Below are 18,491 nucleotides of genomic sequence, written 5' to 3' on the forward strand. Positions count from 1 at the left end.
CAAGACATTGTGGGCTGTCGCCTGACACCACTGGATGACCTCGCCAGGGCCCGCTGCCTTGGAAGAGTGAGGAAGATTCTCAGGGATGACTCACACCCTGGACGGTATCTCTTTACTCTCCTACCATCCGGTAGGAGATACAGGAGTATAGCCAGCCGTACCAACAGGCTGAAAAATAGCTTTTATCCGTGGGCTGTTAGGCTTTTGAACGGGATATAATTTTATAAACTTTATGCATGACTGACTTGCGAGGCCGGTGTGTTGTGCAATTAGCTCGCATTTAATTTAATTTAATTTATTAATATTTCTATACCGCCCTTCTCCCGGAGGACTCAGGGCGGTGTACAGGGCAAGAATAAAACACAGAAATTTACAAAAACTAAAAGATAATTAAATGCATGCCCGATTAAAATACAATTGATACATAATAAAAAACCCCGATAAAAATAATAAAAAACCCCGATAAAAATAATAAAAAACCCCACCAATCCCCCTCAGGCCAGGCCGGCTTGTTCGAACAAGTATGTTTTCAGATCGTGGCGAAAGGAGCGCAGATCGGGCGCCGTCCGGAGCTCAACCGGTAACTGGTTCCATAGCTCCGGGGCGCCCACAGAGAAGGATCTCCCCCTGCGGGCCACCAGTCGACATTCTCTGATCGGTGGCACCCTGAGGAGGCCCTCTCTGTGGGAACGCACAGGGCGGAGGGAGCTTGATGCCGGCAGCAGATGTTCCCTGAGGTACTCCGGCCCCCTGCCATGGTGTAATAAGATGGAGGGTTTGTGTCACTGTGAGTTGTGGTGGTGGTGGGGGCACGAAGGGAGGCTCCGCCAATCTCAGTGTATACATGGCTGTACTTTGACAATAAAGGTTTGTTCATTCACCTGGGCAAGGAAACTGCAGGGGACCAAGAGAGTATTTGTAGCCGAGTTGAACTGTGGATTTCTTTGATGCTCTCTGAGTTTGATGGGTTTTTTTTTACAGATGTTTCGTGACCCAACTAGGGAACATTATCAGTGCTAGAGGGGAGGGGGCTTTGGGCTCTGACCTCGGGTTGGTTTGAGTTCAAACACAAGGCTCAAATGTGGGAGTTGGTGAGTTCTAGTCCCTCCTTAGCCATGGAAGCCGGCTAAGAAGAAGTGAGGTGGCTTGGGCTGAGAGAGAGTGACTGGCCCAGAGCCACCCAGTCGGCTTTCATGACTAAGGCGGGACTAAGAACTCACCGTCTCCTGGTGATTGGCCCAAAATCACCCAACAGGCTTTCATGACTAAGGCGGGACTAGAACTCACCGTCTCTTGGTCACCCAGTCAGCTTTTGTGCTTAAGGCCGGATTTGAACTCAGGGTCTCCTGCTTTCTTGCCTGATGCCTTAACTACTAGACTTTGGGCCAATCACCAGGAGACGGTGAGTTCTAGTCCCGCCTCAGTCATGAAAGCCAGCTGGGCAACTCTGGGCCAGTCACACACTCTCAGCCCAACCCACCTCACGGTGGAAAATAGGAAAGAAGAAAAGATGTTTGTCACTTTGAGCTATTTGTAAAAGCAATAAAGGCAGGATAAGTAAAAACAAATTTTACCATGCTCTGTTGGGCAGGACCCACCGTCCTGGAGGTCTTCAACACCCTGCTGAAGCACCTGAGCCTGAGTGTGGATTTTGAACTGGGCAGCGGGAGGGACCCTCACGGCAACACGGCCCCCACCGCCGCCTCCAAGGAGAACGACGAGCGCATCGTCCAGAACGCCATCATCCAGACCATCGGTGAGTGAGTCTCGCCTTGCATCTCTTTGTTTTTTGTACCTTCTCATCCCCTTGGTGCAAAACAGCCCCCCCCCCAGTTATTCCTTTCTGTGACCACTGCATAATTCAAGTCCACCCAGCAAATGTTACGGTTGTTGTTGTTGTTATTAAGCTTTTATTCATAAAACATGAAACTCAGTCAACTGAACACTCAAATTGACTGGCACTAATGGTTGACACGGGCTGCTGCCAGCATCCTAGGTATCAACCAGGTATCTCATTATTATTGTTGTTATTTGTTATTGTTATTATTAATCATAATCATAAAGTTGGACGGGACCTTGGAGGTCCTCTAGTCCAACCCCCTGCTCAGGCAGGAAACCCTATACCATTTCAGACAAATGGCTGTCCGGTCTCTTCTTAAAAACCACCAGTGTTGGAGCATTCAGAGCTTCTGGAGGCAAGGAGTTCCACTGGTTAACTGTTTTAACTGTCAGGAAGTTTCTCCTTAGTTCCAGGTTGCTTCTCTCTTTGGTCAGTATCCATCCGTGGCTTCTTTTCCTGCCTTCAGGCGCTTTGGAGGATAGCTTGACTCCCTCTTTTGGGGGGGCAGCCCCTCACATATTGGAAGGCTGCTATCATGTTCCCCCCTCGTTCTTCTCTTCGTTCCAGGAACCCAATTCTGCAAACCATGTCCAAACCTTGAAACCCGGTCTACGAAGAAGCAAATCCGTGCAGGGTCCAGCCCCTTCCCCTTGCAGCCGTTCCCCCATTTCCTTGGGCACCCACCGTTCATACGTCTCTCCTTGCGTAAAATTAAGCCGTGCCTCTTTTTTTTGTGGGGGGGGGATGTTTTAAAAAAAATATTGACCTACAGACTGAATGAGTTTCAGCTCCAGCTTATACGCACACAAGGCACGCAGGCTATAATTAAAAGTCTGGTTCTAGTTTTTAATTTGGATTTTTAAAAAGCTATTTCTAAGGCGGCGTTTCCTGATATTGCACTTACGGGTAGTAACTCTGGATTAGTAGGAACTAGGAAGAGTCCAAGGATGGCCTGGCATTCATTTCCTGGTTTTTAAGGGGTGTTCCTCAACCGTGGCAACTTTAAGATGGTTGGGCATCAACTCCCAGAATTCCCCAGCTAAGGTTGAGAAACAGGGTTTTTTCCCCCCCAGCCTTCTCTTTTTATTTTATTCAAAAAATAAAATAAAATACAAATGAAAAACTTCCAAAAAAACCAGGCAAAACCCCCAAACCCAAATAAAGGACATAAAAGTGCATTAAAAAAACTAATACATACACATATCTTATCCGCGCCCCCCCCAGTTGAATACTAATAGGTTACAAGAATATTAGTTTCCCACCCCTTGGGAAACAGCGTTCCCCCCCACACACACACACAAATTTTAAACTGTTAAATCTATTTGCAATTGATTAGCCCAACAGCTATAAACTCTCATTAGAGCAAATGGTTAACAGGAAGACCAATCAAAATAAGAAAATTTCAAGGCCCTGTTTCCAAAATGAAAAATGCAGGAATCCACAGAATGGGGGGCGGGGGAAATAACCAAAACGCAGTTTTCAAGCAATTGTTGAAAAGGTAAGCAGAGTTTTCTCAACCGCTTTAAGATGGGCGGACTTCAACTCCCAGAATTCCGGGAGTTGAAGTCCGCCCATCTTAAGGTGGCCAAGGTTGAGGGATTGTTTTGAAGGCATTGTTTTTAAAAAATGGTTCAAGGATTTCACAAGAGGTGGGGAAATTCCTGGCCATTATCCTTGCATTCCCTGTCTTAGGAATGGCTGGAAGGGTTTCATGCTTTTCATTCCCCCCCCCCCCCCCGTAGGTTTCTTCGGAAGCAACCTGCCCGATTACCAGCGATCGGAGATCATGATGTTTATCATGGGGAAAGTCCCCGTCTTTGGGATCGCCGCCCAGACCTTGGACACTAGCGAGCTTGGGTTCGTGTCCCCATTTGTCTTCTGTTTTTCTCCCTGCAAACGGGTATTAATAAGCGTAGGGGCCGTGGTGGCCCAGGGCTTAGAAGGCAGCATTGCAGGCTGACTCTGCCCACTGCCAGCAGTTCGATCCTGACCGGCTCAAGGTCGACTCAGCCTTTCATCCTTCCAAGGTCGGTAAAATGAGGACCCAGAATGTTGGGGGCAACAGGCTGACATTTGTAAACCGCTTAGGGCTGTAAAGCACTGTGAAGCGGTATATAAGTCGAAGTGCTGTTGCTAAGTGCTATTAAGAGCACAGCTGTTCATATGAATTCTTAGGGTGCCTGGACTAAGATAGGAGGATCTTTGTAGCTCAGGGTTGAAATGAAGGTCCTTGGTGCTCTCTGAGCTTGGCGGTTTTCTTGCAGACGTTTCATGACCCAACTAGGTAACATCATCAGTGCTAGAAGGTGCAAAGCTCATTCCCTTCTAGCACTGATGGTATTATCTAGTTGGGTCATGAAATGTCTGCAAGGAAACAGCCAAGCTCAGAGAGCACCAGGGACCCCACAGTCCTCCTCCTCTCCACAAACCCCACTCCCTTCCAGCACTGATGATGTTCCCTAGCTGGGTAATGAAACGTCTGCAAGAAAACCACCCAGTTCAGAGATGACCAGGGATCCCACAGTCCTTTCCTCCTCCTCCTCCTCCTCCTCCTCCTCCTCCTCCTCCTCCTCCTCCTCCTCCTCCTCCTCCTCCTCTCTGCAACCCCTCCTCCTCCCTGCTCTGAAATATTGACAGCTGGGCTTTGAAACCAGGCCCTTCTGGGTGCATTTTGCTTCTGCGAATTCTGTCTTTGGAGAACTTTTTAAAAAGCCTTCCAGAGCGGGAGAGGGGCTGTGGGGCCTTTGAGGTCAGGCGCCTGAGATCGACGGCTCCTTGTCCCAGTGGATGGTTTTCCAGCCTGGACCTTTTCCCTGTTTCTTTCCAGAATATAATACTTTCTCTGCTCTTTCCGGTCTCGCAGGGAATTGGGGACCAGGAGGATCCAAATCATGCTGCTGCGGTCATTGCTGATGGTAAGGAGGAATTCTGGGATGGGGGTCTGGGGGATGAGATGCCGAATTTCAGGGGGGGCATCTCCAGATCTCCCCTAATAACAGAGCTTCCATCCTGTTTGTTTGGAAGGTGGCTCAATATCCCCAAACAAACAAACTCACTTGGAATTCCAGGAACAAAGCTTTATTTGGAAAGAAGCGTTTGCAAAGGCTTGGTGGACTTGAGCTCACGCAGGAGATTTCAAGCCACACTTTAACGAGATGTAAAACACCCTTTTAGGCCCTGTCCCCAAAGCAGGTTCCCCCTCCCCTATCGCTCTCAACACCCCGTTCTAAATACGCGATAAACTAAACTGAGGCGCCTAAACCAGGGGTAGGCAACCTTGGCTCTTTCATGACTCATGGACTTCAACTCCCAGAATTCCTGAGCCAGCCATGCTGAGGGAAAAGGGAGAGGTTTCCAAGCTGAGCCATGCTGGCTCAGGAATTCTGGGAGTTGAAGTCCAGCAGTCATGAAGGGGCCATAGTTCCCTCATGCTGGCTCAGGAAATCTGGGAGTTGAAGTCCACGAGTCATGAAGGGGCCATACTTCCCTCATGCTGGCTCAGGAATTCTGGGAGTTGAAGTCCACGAGTCATGAAGGGGCCATAGTTCCCCCATGCTGGCTCAGGAATTCTGGGAGTTGAAGTCCACGAGTCATGAAGGGGCCATAGTTCCCCCATGCTGGCTGAGGAATTCTGGGAGTTGAAGTCCACGAGTCATGAAGGGGCCATAGTTTCCCCATGCTGGCTCAGGAATTCTGGGAGTTGAAATCCACGAGTCATGAAGGGACCATAGTTTCCCTCATGCTGCCTCAGGAATTCTGGGAGTTGAAGTCCACGAGTCTTAAAAGTTTGAGGATCCCTGTTGTATCCTGTCTTTCCTCCCCAGCCCTTCTGCTTATGAGCATCTTTCCCTCAGGAAAGGTTGTAGGGGGCTCCTTGTGTTGGATAAACAGGTGGCAGATCACACTGTCAGGTGGACTTCCTGATCACGGACTACAGCTCCCAACATCCCCTGACCTTGCAGGCCCCAGCTGACGATTTCTAGTGTAGTTTTTGGAAGGCCTGGGTGGCAAGGGGCCTTGTAGTGGGCATGAAACCCTCCCAGTTGGTGTCCCTGTTCTCTCACAAGTAATCCTCGACTTACAATTGTTCATTTAGTGACTGCTCGAAGTTATAACAGACACTGGAAAAAGTGACTCTTGACAGCTGTTCACCGTTGCCGCCTTTGTAGCCTCCCCCTGGTCAGGTGGTCAAAATTCAGATGCGTGGCACCTGACTCCTATTTATGACGGTCGCAGGGGCCCGGGGTCATGTGATCCCCCTTTTGTGACTGTCTGACAAACAAAATCGAGGAATTCACTTAACGACTGTGTCCCTAAATTATTGACTGTTAAGCGTTCTTAACCGTTAAACAAGGTCGTTAAAACGGGGCATCATTCACTCTACTGTCTTCGCTTAGCAACATAAATCCTGGGGTTTTTGAATCCCGGACTCCTTTGTGGCTTGAGTAGCGTTTGGGCTCCTTCGAGCCGCCGGCGGTCCTGGCTGTGAGGGGTAACTCGAGACCGCTCCTCGGCAGGTGACCACCGGCTACAACGCGAAGACCATCGCCTCGGTGCTCTCGGCGCCCTTCCTGGACCCTCTGCTCTCCACCTCCCTGATGGAGGACTGCGAACTGCGCCAGCTGGTCCTGGAGATCCTGCACAATCTCATTGACCGGCACGACAACAGAGCCAAACTTCGAGGGATCAGGTAGGAGTCAGCCGCCGGTTCGGAAAGAAGGACTCCGGGCCCACCTTTGGCCAGGAATAGGCTTGACTAGAGGCAAAGCGGTTAGAGCAGAGGATCGGAGGTTTTCGCGCCCAAAAGTTACCTTTAACTTTCCCTTTCCCCGCAGCCATTCCCTGGTTATCAGGGATGCTCCAATTAGGTGTGAACGAATTATTTGGGTAATAGTCCCTCATTTTACGGGCTTGCCGATTCGGCATTTTTTTCGGCACGACCTTGGAACACCGGTGCTTCTCACGGGACGGCACAGCTGGGTTTCGATTCTTCCTGTTGCCCTCCCTGCCTCCCCCAGACCCCATCGCTCCCTCCGACATAAGTGCCTCGTCCATAGGGTTGGACTAGATGACCTCCAAGGTCCCTTCCAATTTTATACTACTTATTATTATCATCATCGTTGTCATCATCATCATTATTATTATTATTATTAATAATATTGTTATTGTTATTGTTATTGTTATTTGTAAGCAGTGCCGACCTTGGATGGGCTTTCTGATTTAATCCGTTTTGTGGCTGCCTGTTTTCATCAAAGATGGATTTTGTTATAGGTCGTCCTCGACTCCCAACAGCTCATTTAGTGACCGTTGGAAGTTACAATGGCACTTAAAAAAAGTGACTTACGACCATTTTTCACACTTATGACCGAGGAATCTTCCCCCTGGTCACCTGATTTACATTCCGATGTTTGACCACTGACTCCTATTTACGATGGTTATGCAGTGTCCCGGGGGGGTCACATGATCCCCCTTCGCGACCTCCTGGCTGACAAAGTCAGTGGGGGAAGCCAGATTTGTTTAACGACCGTGTGACTAATTTAACGACTGTGGCAAATTTGGCAAGAAAGTTGGTCGTACAGTGGGGCAAAACTCACTAAACAGGTTTTACACTTAGCAACATAAATTTTGGGCTCCATTGTGGCCATAAGTTGAGGACTCTCTGTATTCCAGGGGTCTTCCAACTTGGCCCTTTTATGACTTGTGGACTTCAACTCCCAGAATTCCTCAGCCAGGCACTCTGGCTGAGGAATTCTGGGAGCTGAAGTCCACGAGTCACAAAACGTTGGAAGACCCCTGCTGTGTTCCATCACAATTTTCCACTTAGCTTTTTCCAGGCGGCCCATCAAACTGTCAGTTGAGATGAATTCTCTGCCTGGGTTAAGTCCTTGATACAGCAAAGCAGGAAAGGTGCCACGGCCGTGTAGTTTACAAAGAGTTTCCATTCTCCTCTGAGCGCTTCCTGATTGTAAGTGGCCCCTTGTTGCTTCTGTAAGGAACCAGCAATAATTTCTCCCCCCCCCTCCCCGTTTCAGAATCATCCCGGACGTCTCCGATCTGAAGATCAAGCGAGACAAAATTTCACGGCAAGACGTGAACTTTATGAAGAAGGTAAATATATATACATATATATATATATAGATAGATAGATAGATAGATAGATAGATAGATAGATAGATAGATATATTATATATTATTATATAATATATATAAATAATTATTAATAATTATTATTTTTAATGGGAAAGGGAGGGACTGGGAGGGAGGGGGAGGGAGGGAAGAAATGGGGAAGGAGAGGAAGGGAGAAATGCACCCTTAATTCCTCGCTCTTAGCATCAACAGATTGTATCTCACGGCTGCGTTGTGTCCCTCCCCCCCCCCACGCAGCACGGCCAGCAGCTGTACCGGCACGTCTATTTGGGCTGCAAAGAAGACGACAACGTGCACAAGAACTTTGAGCTGCTCTACACCTCACTGGCTCTGATCACCATCGAGCTGGCCAACGAAGAAGTGGTCACTGACCTCATCCGCCTGGCCATCGCTCTGCAGGTACCTCGGGGGGTGGTTGGAGGGGGGAGGAAGGCCAGGCTGGTGGGTGGGGAGGAAGCCTGCTTAGGGGGTATTGAAGATGCCTAAGCAGATGAACCTCCGCAAAAGGAAGGGAAAAAAAACCCGTACCCAATAACGCACACGCCTGCCTCCGATGCTTTCCGGGAAGTACGTTGGCACTTTGTGTGTTTTGATTTTGTTCCTTTTTCTCCTCTTCCTCCATCCGGAAGGATATTGCCATTCTTAACGAGGACAACTTACCCATGTTCTACCGGTGCAGCATCATGGGGCTGGTCGCCGCGTACCTCAACTTCCTAAGCCAGATGATTGCCGTCCCGGCTTTCTGCCAGCATATCACCAAGGTGTGTGTGGGGGGAAAGCAGAGTCCCGGTTGATCCCTTTTCCTCTTTATTTCTTTTTGGCCCTTCTTCCTTGGAACATTTTGCGCCCTCCCCCCAACCCCAGCGCCCCTCCCCGGCAGGCAGCGAGCCGTTTTGGGTGCTCCAAAGAAGCCCCCCTCCCCAATCAGGGAGCAACTGATTTCATCCTGCTGGGTTAACAAGTTTGCTCCCGCTGCTTTCCAGGTGATTGAAACCAGAACAGTGGAAGCTCCGTACTTTTTGCCGGAAAGCATACTTCGAGACAAATGCAGGTAAAAAGGCTTCTGGTGGGGCTGATGAAGGAAGAAGCTAAAATTTACAAGAGAATCTCTGTAGCTCAGCATTGAACTTTGGGGTCCCTGGTGCTCTCTGAGCTGGGTGGTTTTCTTGCAGATGTTTCATGACCCAACTAGGGAACATCATTTAGGCTTTTTCCATTGGACAGATTGTTCAGAGCACACCGATGCAATTTAGCAATTTAATTTTTATTCTGACATTCTAAAGATGAACCTGCAGCACTTTACTAAATCTGATGTTAGATTTGATTGGTGTCGCAGGATATTATCAATAATAATAAAAAAACCTCGACCAAGCTGGGATTAAGAAAATTTATTTTGAGTAAAGCTCTTTTTCTGTTTTCCTCCTTTTCTTTTTTACTTTATTTGTAATATTAATATTGTTTGTACTCATTTTATATGAGCTAGAGAGAGATAGAATTTATAGTTTATTGTTGATAACATAGGGGTGTTTATGTTTGTTTTTTGATTTTATGCCCTGTATTTAGCTCTGGGAAGTCGGGGGGGGGGGGAGGAGGGAGTGGGGGAGAGGGATAGGGAGGGTTGGATAGGGGTGGTGGAGGGGGGGATTAAAGTCAAAATGTATTGTAAAACTTTTTAAATAAAAAAAAAACCTCGACCAAGATTTCAGTACAGTAAGATGGGATGGTGAAAGATTTCAGCCAAGTTCCCTTCCAGCTAAGAGGAAAGAGGTTGAGTGGGTTGAAAGGGGAACCTTGGAAGGCAATAAGTAGGAACGATTTATCACTGGGGCGACTTGCCTCCAGAAGTTGTGGCCGCTCCGTCACTGGAGGTTTTTAGGAAGAGGCTGGACAGCCATCTGTCAGGAATGGTGTAGGGTCTCTTGCTTGAGCAGGGGGCTGGACTAGAAGACCTCCAGGGTCCCTTCCAGCTCTTTTCTGTTAGAGATCCACTCATAACCTCATTGATTTTCCCCTTCATTTCGATCAATGTATTTTTTTTTACAGCATTCCCCCGAACTTTGATAAGGACGACAAGAGCTTGTTCTTCCTGACTCACAAGATTGTGGAATCCTTAGGAGGCAGTGGCTACAGCGTGGAAAGGCTGTCGGTGCCTTACGTGCCCCAGGTGACAGGTGAGTCTCTCTGGCCGTGGTCTTGGCCATGGATACGTGGGTGGCTCGTGGCAATAGTCCCACCCAGCCTGCCGTTACCAGTGCAGCCACGCCCACCCAATGGGCTACGTCCACCCGGCACGGGACGATACAGAAGTGGGTTTTGGGTTGCAGTTTGGGCACTCCGTCTCTAGAAGGTTCACCGTCAGTGAACAACATCTCAGACAAGTGACTGTCCAGCCTCTTCTTAAAAACCTCCAGGGATGGAGCACCCACGATCTCTGGAGGCAACTTCTGTTCCACTGGCTAATTGTCTTCACTGTCAGGAAGTTGGACATAAACATGTTAGTTTTTGGCAAAACAGTTGTAAAATTAGTGACCGTGGGACACTGCCAATGGATAAAAATACGTCTGGTTGCCAAGCACCCAAAATGTGACTGGGGGACATGGTGACCATCACAATTTTAAATCCAGGTCATAAGTACCTCCCAGGTAGGCCTGTCAGAAGTTCGATTGGTCACTTAAGTGACCGGTGGTAAATCAAGGGCTTACCTGCACACTCTACAGGTTTTCATCATACTCCTAATTTCTGAAACCTACTGATTCACTCTCTCTCTCCCCCTCCCCCCTCCCTCTCTTTCATCTATCCTCTCTCATTCATCTACCTACCTATCATCTATCTATCTGTCCATCCATCCATATCTGTCTGTCTCTCTATCCATCTATATCTATCCATCCATATCATCTATCTATCCATCCATATCTATCTATTTATCTATCTTTCCATCCATTATCTATCCATCCATATCTATCATCCATCCATCCATCTATCCATTCATCCATCTATCATCTATCATCCATCCATGTATTTATTTATTTATTAAGAAAATTTATCTATGCATAAATTACCAGATATTGTATACTATAATTTATATCACCCACAATGAGAAGTACGAACTTATCTGACACTGTCTATGTAGACGAGGACCGGCTGTCACGAAGGAAGAGTATTGTGGACACCGTGTCTATTCAGGTGGACATCCTTCCTGGAACCGGTGCAGAAGACAAGGTATCTTCATGCACTTAGGAAAGTCTTTTCATCTTTCTTGTTCCTTTAAGGCGAGGGCTCTCCAAACATGGCAGCTTTAAGACTTATGGACTTCAACTCCCAGAATTCAGTTCCCAGAGCTGAATTAAGTTGAAGCCAACAAGTCTTAAAGTTGCCGAGTTTGGGGAGCCCTGTCCTAAGTGATTTCACCTTCCTACCTGTCAATTGTACCTATCCATCTATCCATCCATTTGTACCTGGCCAAAGTCACCCAGTTGGCTTTCCTGCCTAAGGCAGAACTAGAACTCACTGTCTCCTGGTGATTGGCCCATAGTCACCCAGCCGGCTTTCCTGCCTAAGGCAGGACTAGAACTCCTGTTTTTTAGGCCTTTACTGCTACACCAGACTGGCTCTCCATGTGCAATTGTGTATAATTGTTTACAGATTCAACATAATGTAGTGTGAATAGGGCAGGTGCAGAAGCTTGGATATCCTTTTTTAAAAAAAAATATTGATTTTCTAATGTTACAATTATATCTTTGAAAAGCATCGTGGCGACTGAGTTACAATAATTCAATTACATACAGATATTATTAGTACAAATTTGAAACTATTACAGTAAATTCCTCTCTTTTCCCCTTAATATGTACTGTCTCATATTTAAGTTAATATATGTTTTATTCTGTCAATCAAATGAAAAATAACTTTCTTACATTTATCAATATTTTTTAGTTTATATATATCTTAATTGTTTTAACATTCCATCTTTTAGACCAGACATGTCAAACACAAGGCCCGGGGGCCGGATCCGGCCCGTAAAGTGGTTTCATGCAGCCCGCGAAGCCATCCTGGAAACAGTGAGGGAACGGCCCCCACTGCCTTGGCCCTGGCCCAGAGACCCTCAGATCTGTCCCACTCCTGCCCAGGCCCCCATAGGCACCCTTGATGCCAATGATGTAGAGCTGGCCATGCCAACCTAGTAGGCCACGCCCACCCTGGCCACACCCACCCAGCCCCCTGAGGGCAACCGCAATGCTGATGTGGCCCTCAATGAAATTGAGTTTGTCACCCCTGTTTTAGACAATCAATAACCCAATGAATTTTTCCCAATTTTAATTCTCCATTAATATTTAAATTTAATGTTTAATATTTATAAATATTAAAAGCTTGGATATCTTTCCGGTCAACCCTTTATATCACCTCCTCTGACAAAAAGAACAGATTCCAGATGTTCCCCAAACCATCTTTCTCATCTTGGTTTTGGGGTGTTTCCCCACATTTCCTGCAGATCCTCTAGCTCCAAAATATGGTTGGGCCTCCTTGCAGGCCCAGGTTGACAGTTGCGGCATTCCGATGGTTTCTACATGGTTAATTCGTAGTTTCCTCCTTGCAGTTCCCTCTTGCCTAAACCAGAGCTGTAAAACAAGAGTAAATTATTTTATTTTCCTTTCTGTTCGACTGTTGTTCTATTTAAGCAAAACACCTCTTCCCTCCGTCCCCAGGTCAACAGCACGGAGGAGATTACCTTTGAAGCGCTGAAGAAGGCAATAGGTAAAATGCATCACAATATATAGCTTCTTGGATGAGAAGCGAAACGTCTTCAAGGAAGAAAAAAAATCAAAAACCCCAAGAAATTCCAGTTGCCTCTTGAAAAAACACCTTCGGGGTAAAATTTATATCCTCTGCCCATCCTTAGTGTGTCACACTCTTAACAAGCAGCATGATTTTTTCCCCCAATAATGCAATCATAATCCTTGCTACTATGGATTGGATCTGGAATATTTATGGAGATTCTCCATCATCCAAAGTTGTGGTTGTCCCGAAGGTGCTTTTTCCAAAAGGCAACTGGATTTTCCTGGTTTTTTGGTTTTTTTTCCCCTTGAAAACGTTTCGCTTCTCATCCAGGAAGTATCTTCAGAACCGAAGAAGCTTCTTAAATGAGAAGCGAAACGTTTTCAAGGGGAAAAAAACCCCCCAAAGAAAGTTGAGTTCAAGATGCTTCTTGGATGAGAAGCGAAACGTTTTAAAGGGAACAAAAAAAACAGAAAGACAAGTTGTCTTTTGGAAAAAGTACCTTTGGGGCAATCAGGGGTGAGAAAACACAGCTGCGTGTTTAGTAGGTCAGTTAATATTCATGATGGGACGAATTAGGCTCCAGATTGGATCAGGTCCGTCCACTAAAGAGTCTGAACTAATCTTTCCTCAACCAAACCAAGCTTTTCTTTTGAAGTATTGTTCACTTATTTTTTTTTTCATTTATTTCGCATGGCGTAGCAAAAGTACAGCGTAGTGCACCAAATGAGTAGCTCAGAGGTGCCTGTTTATTCCGACAGAATGGAAGGCTAAGTGTCCCGGAACTTCCCAGAATTCCTGGGAAGTCTCTTGTCCTCTTGGCAGACCACAGATGCTTTTACTCTAGAGAAGACCTGCACGGTCTCTGGCGTAGCCATCCAGCCTCCCATGGCCGGGCTGAGATTGGGTCCCAGGCCAACTGCTTTAACCAGGGTGTTTTGGGGAAGCTGTTTGGCCGTGTGTTTTGTGAACAGGTTTTTTTTTGTGTGTTTCTTTCTCTCTCTCCTTCTTTCTCTCTTTCCTTCTCCATCCCTTTCTCCATTGTTTGTTTTTTTTAAAAAAATATCAACTTCCCAAGATAATACCGGCCTTGAAGAGCAGGAGAAGGAGAAGAGGCGTCTTGTCATTGAGAAGTTTCAGAAAGCTCCCTTCGAAGAGATTGCAGCACAGTGCGAGACCAAGGTGAGCCGAGCAAGAGACATCTTCTACTACAACAGCCCCCGGCTTGGTGATGCCCAGATAGCCTTGCAAGGCAGCTGGAGGGTCCACTTGAGAGAGTGAGGATCCCACAGCACGAGCTAAGCTGGGGTGACCAGAGGCCTCCACTTTTCTCCATTTGCGGTGCTCGTGGTACCACCTTGTCCTACAAGGGTGAAGAGTTGGGAGATACAATCTGGTGCAAAGTTTTATTCTGCATAACGGAGTGTGAGAATCAGGGCAGACGAGTGTGCAAAGCGTGAGGACGGGACAAAACCTTTCACTGTCCCTCCTACAGATGGGAACTGGCATCCAGAGCAGGATTGTCGGGTTGAAACTCTTGGCTGAACAGGAAACACCCTGTTTAAAATTTCTGCTCGACACAGTAGGAAACGGGGTTGTAGCTGTGGACAAAAACAGCCTTCTCTTCTCGGGAGATGTGGGAAGAGAGAAGGCGGGCCACGTTACGGTGTTTTTCTCCCAGAGAGGATTTTTTCCAGCTTTATCAGTGAGGGATAATCCAGAATATGGGATGCTTCAAGACGAGAATACAGAATAGAATACGGAATAACAGAGTTGGAAGGGGCCTTGGAGGTCTTGTAGTCCAGCCCCCTGCTCAGGCAGGAAGCCCTATACCATTTCATACAAATGGTCAGGAAGTTCCTCCTTAGTTCTAGGTTGCTTCTCTCCTTGGTTAGTTTCCATCCGTTGCTTCTTGTCCTGCCTTCAGGGGCTTTGGAGAATAGCTTGACTCCCTCTTCTTTGGGGCAGCCCCTGAGATACTGGAAGGCTGCTATCAAATCACCTCTGCTCCTTCTCTTGTTGGAACCTATATTGTTATGACTGTAAGAATAGGAATCCTAGGGCTGTAAGGGGCCCTGGAGGTCTTCTAGTCCAGCCCCCGCTAGGAACACAAGTCCTTATGCCATTCCATTGTCTTAACTCATTCTTAAAAACCTCCAGCGATGGAGCACGCCCAGCTCCGGGAGGCCGGTTGTCCCACTGAAGAGACAAAAGAAAGGAATCTCTCCTTGATCGCCACTCGATCTCACTCGGTCTGTTTTCTCTCCAGGCAAACCTCCTCCACGACCGACTGGCTCAGATACTGGAGCTCACCATTCGGTAAGGGGAAATTACAGAAGGGCTAGTTGGATTTTGGCTGGGAAACAGGAGGATTGGAACTTGGGAGTCATGAGTTCAAAGGGTGGGAAATTCAGGAATGACCAAAAGACGGTACAGGCAGTCCTCAACTTACAACAGTTCATTTAGTGACTGTCCGAAGTTACAACAGGACTGAAAAAAAAGCGACTTAGGGCTGGTTTTCACACACAGGACCATTGCATCACACGATCGCAATTTGGGTGCTTGGCAATTGGTGTGAATTTACAACAGTTGCAGCATCCTGCGGTCACATTTGCCACCTTTCGACAGGCGGTCAGTGGGGAAGCCAGTGGGAAGCCACCAATCGTGGCCATGGACATTGTGCTTAACGACCGTGGTGATTCATTTCACAATTGCAGCTGGACACAGGGTGTCTCGGTTTACATCCGTGTCACTTAGTAACGGAGTTGCCAGACTCGGCTGCAGTCGCTAAGCAAGGACCACCTGTAATATTTAGTTCTGATAAGTTGGTCCTTGGTGACAATTGCTGGATTCCCCAGCGTCTGGGTTAGTCTCCGTTGGCTTTTCCACCACGCCAGGGACTTTTTACTTGTTCAAGTATTAGTTTGCAAACTGTCTCCAGTAGCCATCAGAAGACAATAAAAATGACAATTTAGGAAGTTACACATTCCTCAGCTGAAGCCATTTCGGATCTGACTGTATTGAAAAAGCCGGGTCCAAAGCCAGCCGAAAGACGGGATTGTCCAGCGACGGGATTGTCCAGCGGAAAGTCTGCCTTGTGACCCTGTGGCCTTTCTCTTTGCAGGCCCCCTCCCAGCCCTTCGGGAACACTGACCATCACCGCCGGCTGCCCCCATTACCAATCGGTTCCTGTCTATGAGATGAAGTTTCCGGATCTTTGTGTGTATTGAGGGTCTTCAGGCCCCTTCTGGGAATTATCTTAGTCTTAGAGCACACGCCATGTAAAGCCCAGAAGGAGTTCCTAGCCCTCTTCATTCACTCTTTGCCACATTTTTAATCGATGTTTTCAAAAACGGCCATGAAGTGCAGCTAGGCTGGGATTGTACCTGAAATGCTTTTATTTTGTACACTCTTCTTGAAGCTGTTGTGAAGAAAACGAAAAAGCGGAAGACAGTTTATTTTGGGCAACTTGTTTTATGGTTTGGAAGGCAGATCATTCCACTTGGTCTAGAACAGGGGTAGGCAACCTTGGCTCTTTGATGACTCATGGACTTCAGCTCCCAGAATTCCTGAGTCAGCTATGACTCAGGAATTCTGGGAGCTGAAGTCCATGAGTCATCAAAGAGCCAAGGTTGCCTACCCCTGATCTAGAAGTTACAGTGCTAACTCTCAAAATTCTGGGCTGGCTCATTTACTCTCAAACCTTTTTGCGTAAGGTAAATCTCCAGCGCCTTAAGCGATACAATAAGTGGGCATTTTGCCATCATTAACTAAAGGATGATGCTAAGTACTAGGCCACATTGAAGGACTGGCACGTGTTCACACGCAGTAGCTAATCTGAACCATAGTTTTGCTGCCTCAAAATTCTGTGCTTCTGCAAATAGTTCTCACATGCACTGTTCTGGTAAAAAAATGCCTCATTTCGAGCTTTAAAGCCTTCAGTATTTTTTCATCTTAAAAAAAAATGTCTAGTCTACAGCCCATACTTTGGGGTGAAAGTGTATTTTTGCTGCACAGCGGTATATAGAGGATATAAATATATATATATATATTTAGTATAGCACAAGATATTAAGGGCATTTTAAAATGAGAGGGTTTTTAAAAACACATTTCTGAAATTGTATTAGAAGAGTTGGTTATTCTAGGAACCATTTCTCTCTGTAATATAGCGGTAATAGTGATATTTTGTTAACAAGAACAAAAAAAATATGGATGGAGCCCCTAGGCAAACTTAGAATTTTTATTGTAACGTACACGCTCCCCTTCTTTTTCATCCGCCATTTCTCTCCTCAAAGGCCTCCTGGTCAGTAACACCCATTGTATGAAGGATTTTAAGTGTTTAGTCTGTCCTACAAATTACTTCGAAAGCTCAGTAAACAGCTGGCAAACTTTGGTAATTTTAACACGTCCTGTAGTTGCCAGTTTGCCGAGGGGGTGTTGGCCCAGGGACACGAATTGGGTAGAAGGGAAGTCCTAGGAATTTTATACTTTTGAATTTTTTGGCCAACCTATTAAAAGAGCCGAACTGCGGACGTGCTCACCGTAACCAAGCCCTTTTTTTCAGTTTGACAGCGCAATCACAGCTCTTAGTGGAGGACGAAACCGCCTTTCTGGTGCAGCATCCCCCTGTGATTGCAGCTGCTCCGGCCTGCTCCGACGAGAGGCAGCGCCCCTCGCAGGACGCCCGGGCCCCCCTCCCTTGGCACCCTTAGCTCCCCCTTTTTGGTTTTGGAAGGTAAGCTGTATGGGCGTCTGATGTCATCCGAGGGGTGTCTTCCCGAAGAGCGAAAAAGCCAAGGGAAGGCCCTCCTCCACACACCTGTCTTTCTCCAAAGTGTGGCTGCTTACGCGCCAGCCCCGAAGGGTAGGCCAAATGCACTGCCATGATTCACCCCATGCAGTCTGTGACCGTCGGTCCTGCTGTCCGTCCAGCCGCTTCCCCCACTGCTCTGCATGCAACAGACGCCTGGCCTTCCATGCCTCATCCGCTGGGCTGCCTCTCCATCTTTTGTTGTTGTCTTCCACAGTGGAACTTCGGCATTTCCACACTCTCGTGGTTCTTGTGTAGCCTTGAGCGGGGCGGGGGGAAACGTAAGCAGTGGGCTTTTTAGGACAGGCTGCCTCCTGGCTCTGGCGCGCTACACTGGCCTGGAAAAGCGCAGCCTCCTCTGGCGACAGTGGCCCAGGAAGCTCGTGCAGCCACGTTGTGGATTCTGTAACTATTCCTCGCACTCCAGAAGGCCTGTGTATGTACTTGATCGCCCGTGCTCGTGGCCGTGTCGGTGTCGTTCGAATGTTTTTGTCACTCGGAAGTCCCGCCGGTAGTTTTAGGCAGACCAGCCTGTTCCTTAGCATCTCAGCTGTTCCATTTGAAAGAATGTTTAGCTTTCCGTTGGCATTTTGTTTTAATGCAACAATGAAAACGGCTCTGCTGCGGAGCACAGCTGCTAACAACCGAATTGTCTTTCACCGATGCTTCAGTAGATCTCTGCACTCTCCGTACGAGCTGTTTGGTTAGATGTAAGAACACTGTGCAAATCCACTTGTAAGCAATAAAATTTGCATAAAAGGAAAAAAATCGCAAATTATGTTTCTCTCCTACTTTACAGCTTTTGTTGACGTGAAATGATTCAGGTAACGGAAACCCTTCAGTGAAACAATTTCAGTATAGCGATAGCGAAGTGTCTGCCTTTTGAGAGGGGGAAAATGCCGCAGGGGTGGGCAACCTGCAGCC

General features: G+C 47.2%; 1 protein-coding gene across 2 annotated transcripts in view; it reads left to right on the forward strand.

Annotated features, from left to right (window-relative positions):
* Positions 1 to 18,491, forward strand: part of EFR3A (EFR3 homolog A) — a 45,179-nt gene that overhangs the window by 25,805 nt on the left and 883 nt on the right. Inside the window, exons 11-25 of one of the 2 annotated variants that reach the window (XM_083357902.1) lie at positions 1,592 to 1,756; positions 3,583 to 3,697; positions 4,704 to 4,755; positions 6,358 to 6,530; positions 7,873 to 7,948; positions 8,225 to 8,386; positions 8,617 to 8,748; positions 8,971 to 9,038; positions 10,031 to 10,158; positions 11,118 to 11,206; positions 12,688 to 12,736; positions 13,836 to 13,939; positions 15,027 to 15,076; positions 15,882 to 15,976; positions 18,367 to 18,391. In XM_083357902.1, the coding sequence (XP_083214028.1) occupies positions 1,592 to 1,756; positions 3,583 to 3,697; positions 4,704 to 4,755; positions 6,358 to 6,530; positions 7,873 to 7,948; positions 8,225 to 8,386; positions 8,617 to 8,748; positions 8,971 to 9,038; positions 10,031 to 10,158; positions 11,118 to 11,206; positions 12,688 to 12,736; positions 13,836 to 13,939; positions 15,027 to 15,076; positions 15,882 to 15,976; positions 18,367 to 18,386 (1,478 nt within the window). In that variant the 3' untranslated portion in view covers positions 18,387 to 18,391. Of the gene's footprint in view, positions 1 to 1,591; positions 1,757 to 3,582; positions 3,698 to 4,703; positions 4,756 to 6,357; positions 6,531 to 7,872; positions 7,949 to 8,224; positions 8,387 to 8,616; positions 8,749 to 8,970; positions 9,039 to 10,030; positions 10,159 to 11,117; positions 11,207 to 12,687; positions 12,737 to 13,835; positions 13,940 to 15,026; positions 15,077 to 15,881; positions 18,336 to 18,366; positions 18,392 to 18,491 lie in introns of those variants that run through there. The other variant, XM_083357903.1, reaches the window with a different exon arrangement.

Source organism: Vipera ursinii, assembly GCF_947247035.1.
Source record: "Vipera ursinii genome assembly, chromosome: 3".
Lineage (NCBI taxonomy): Eukaryota > Metazoa > Chordata > Lepidosauria > Squamata > Viperidae > Vipera > Vipera ursinii.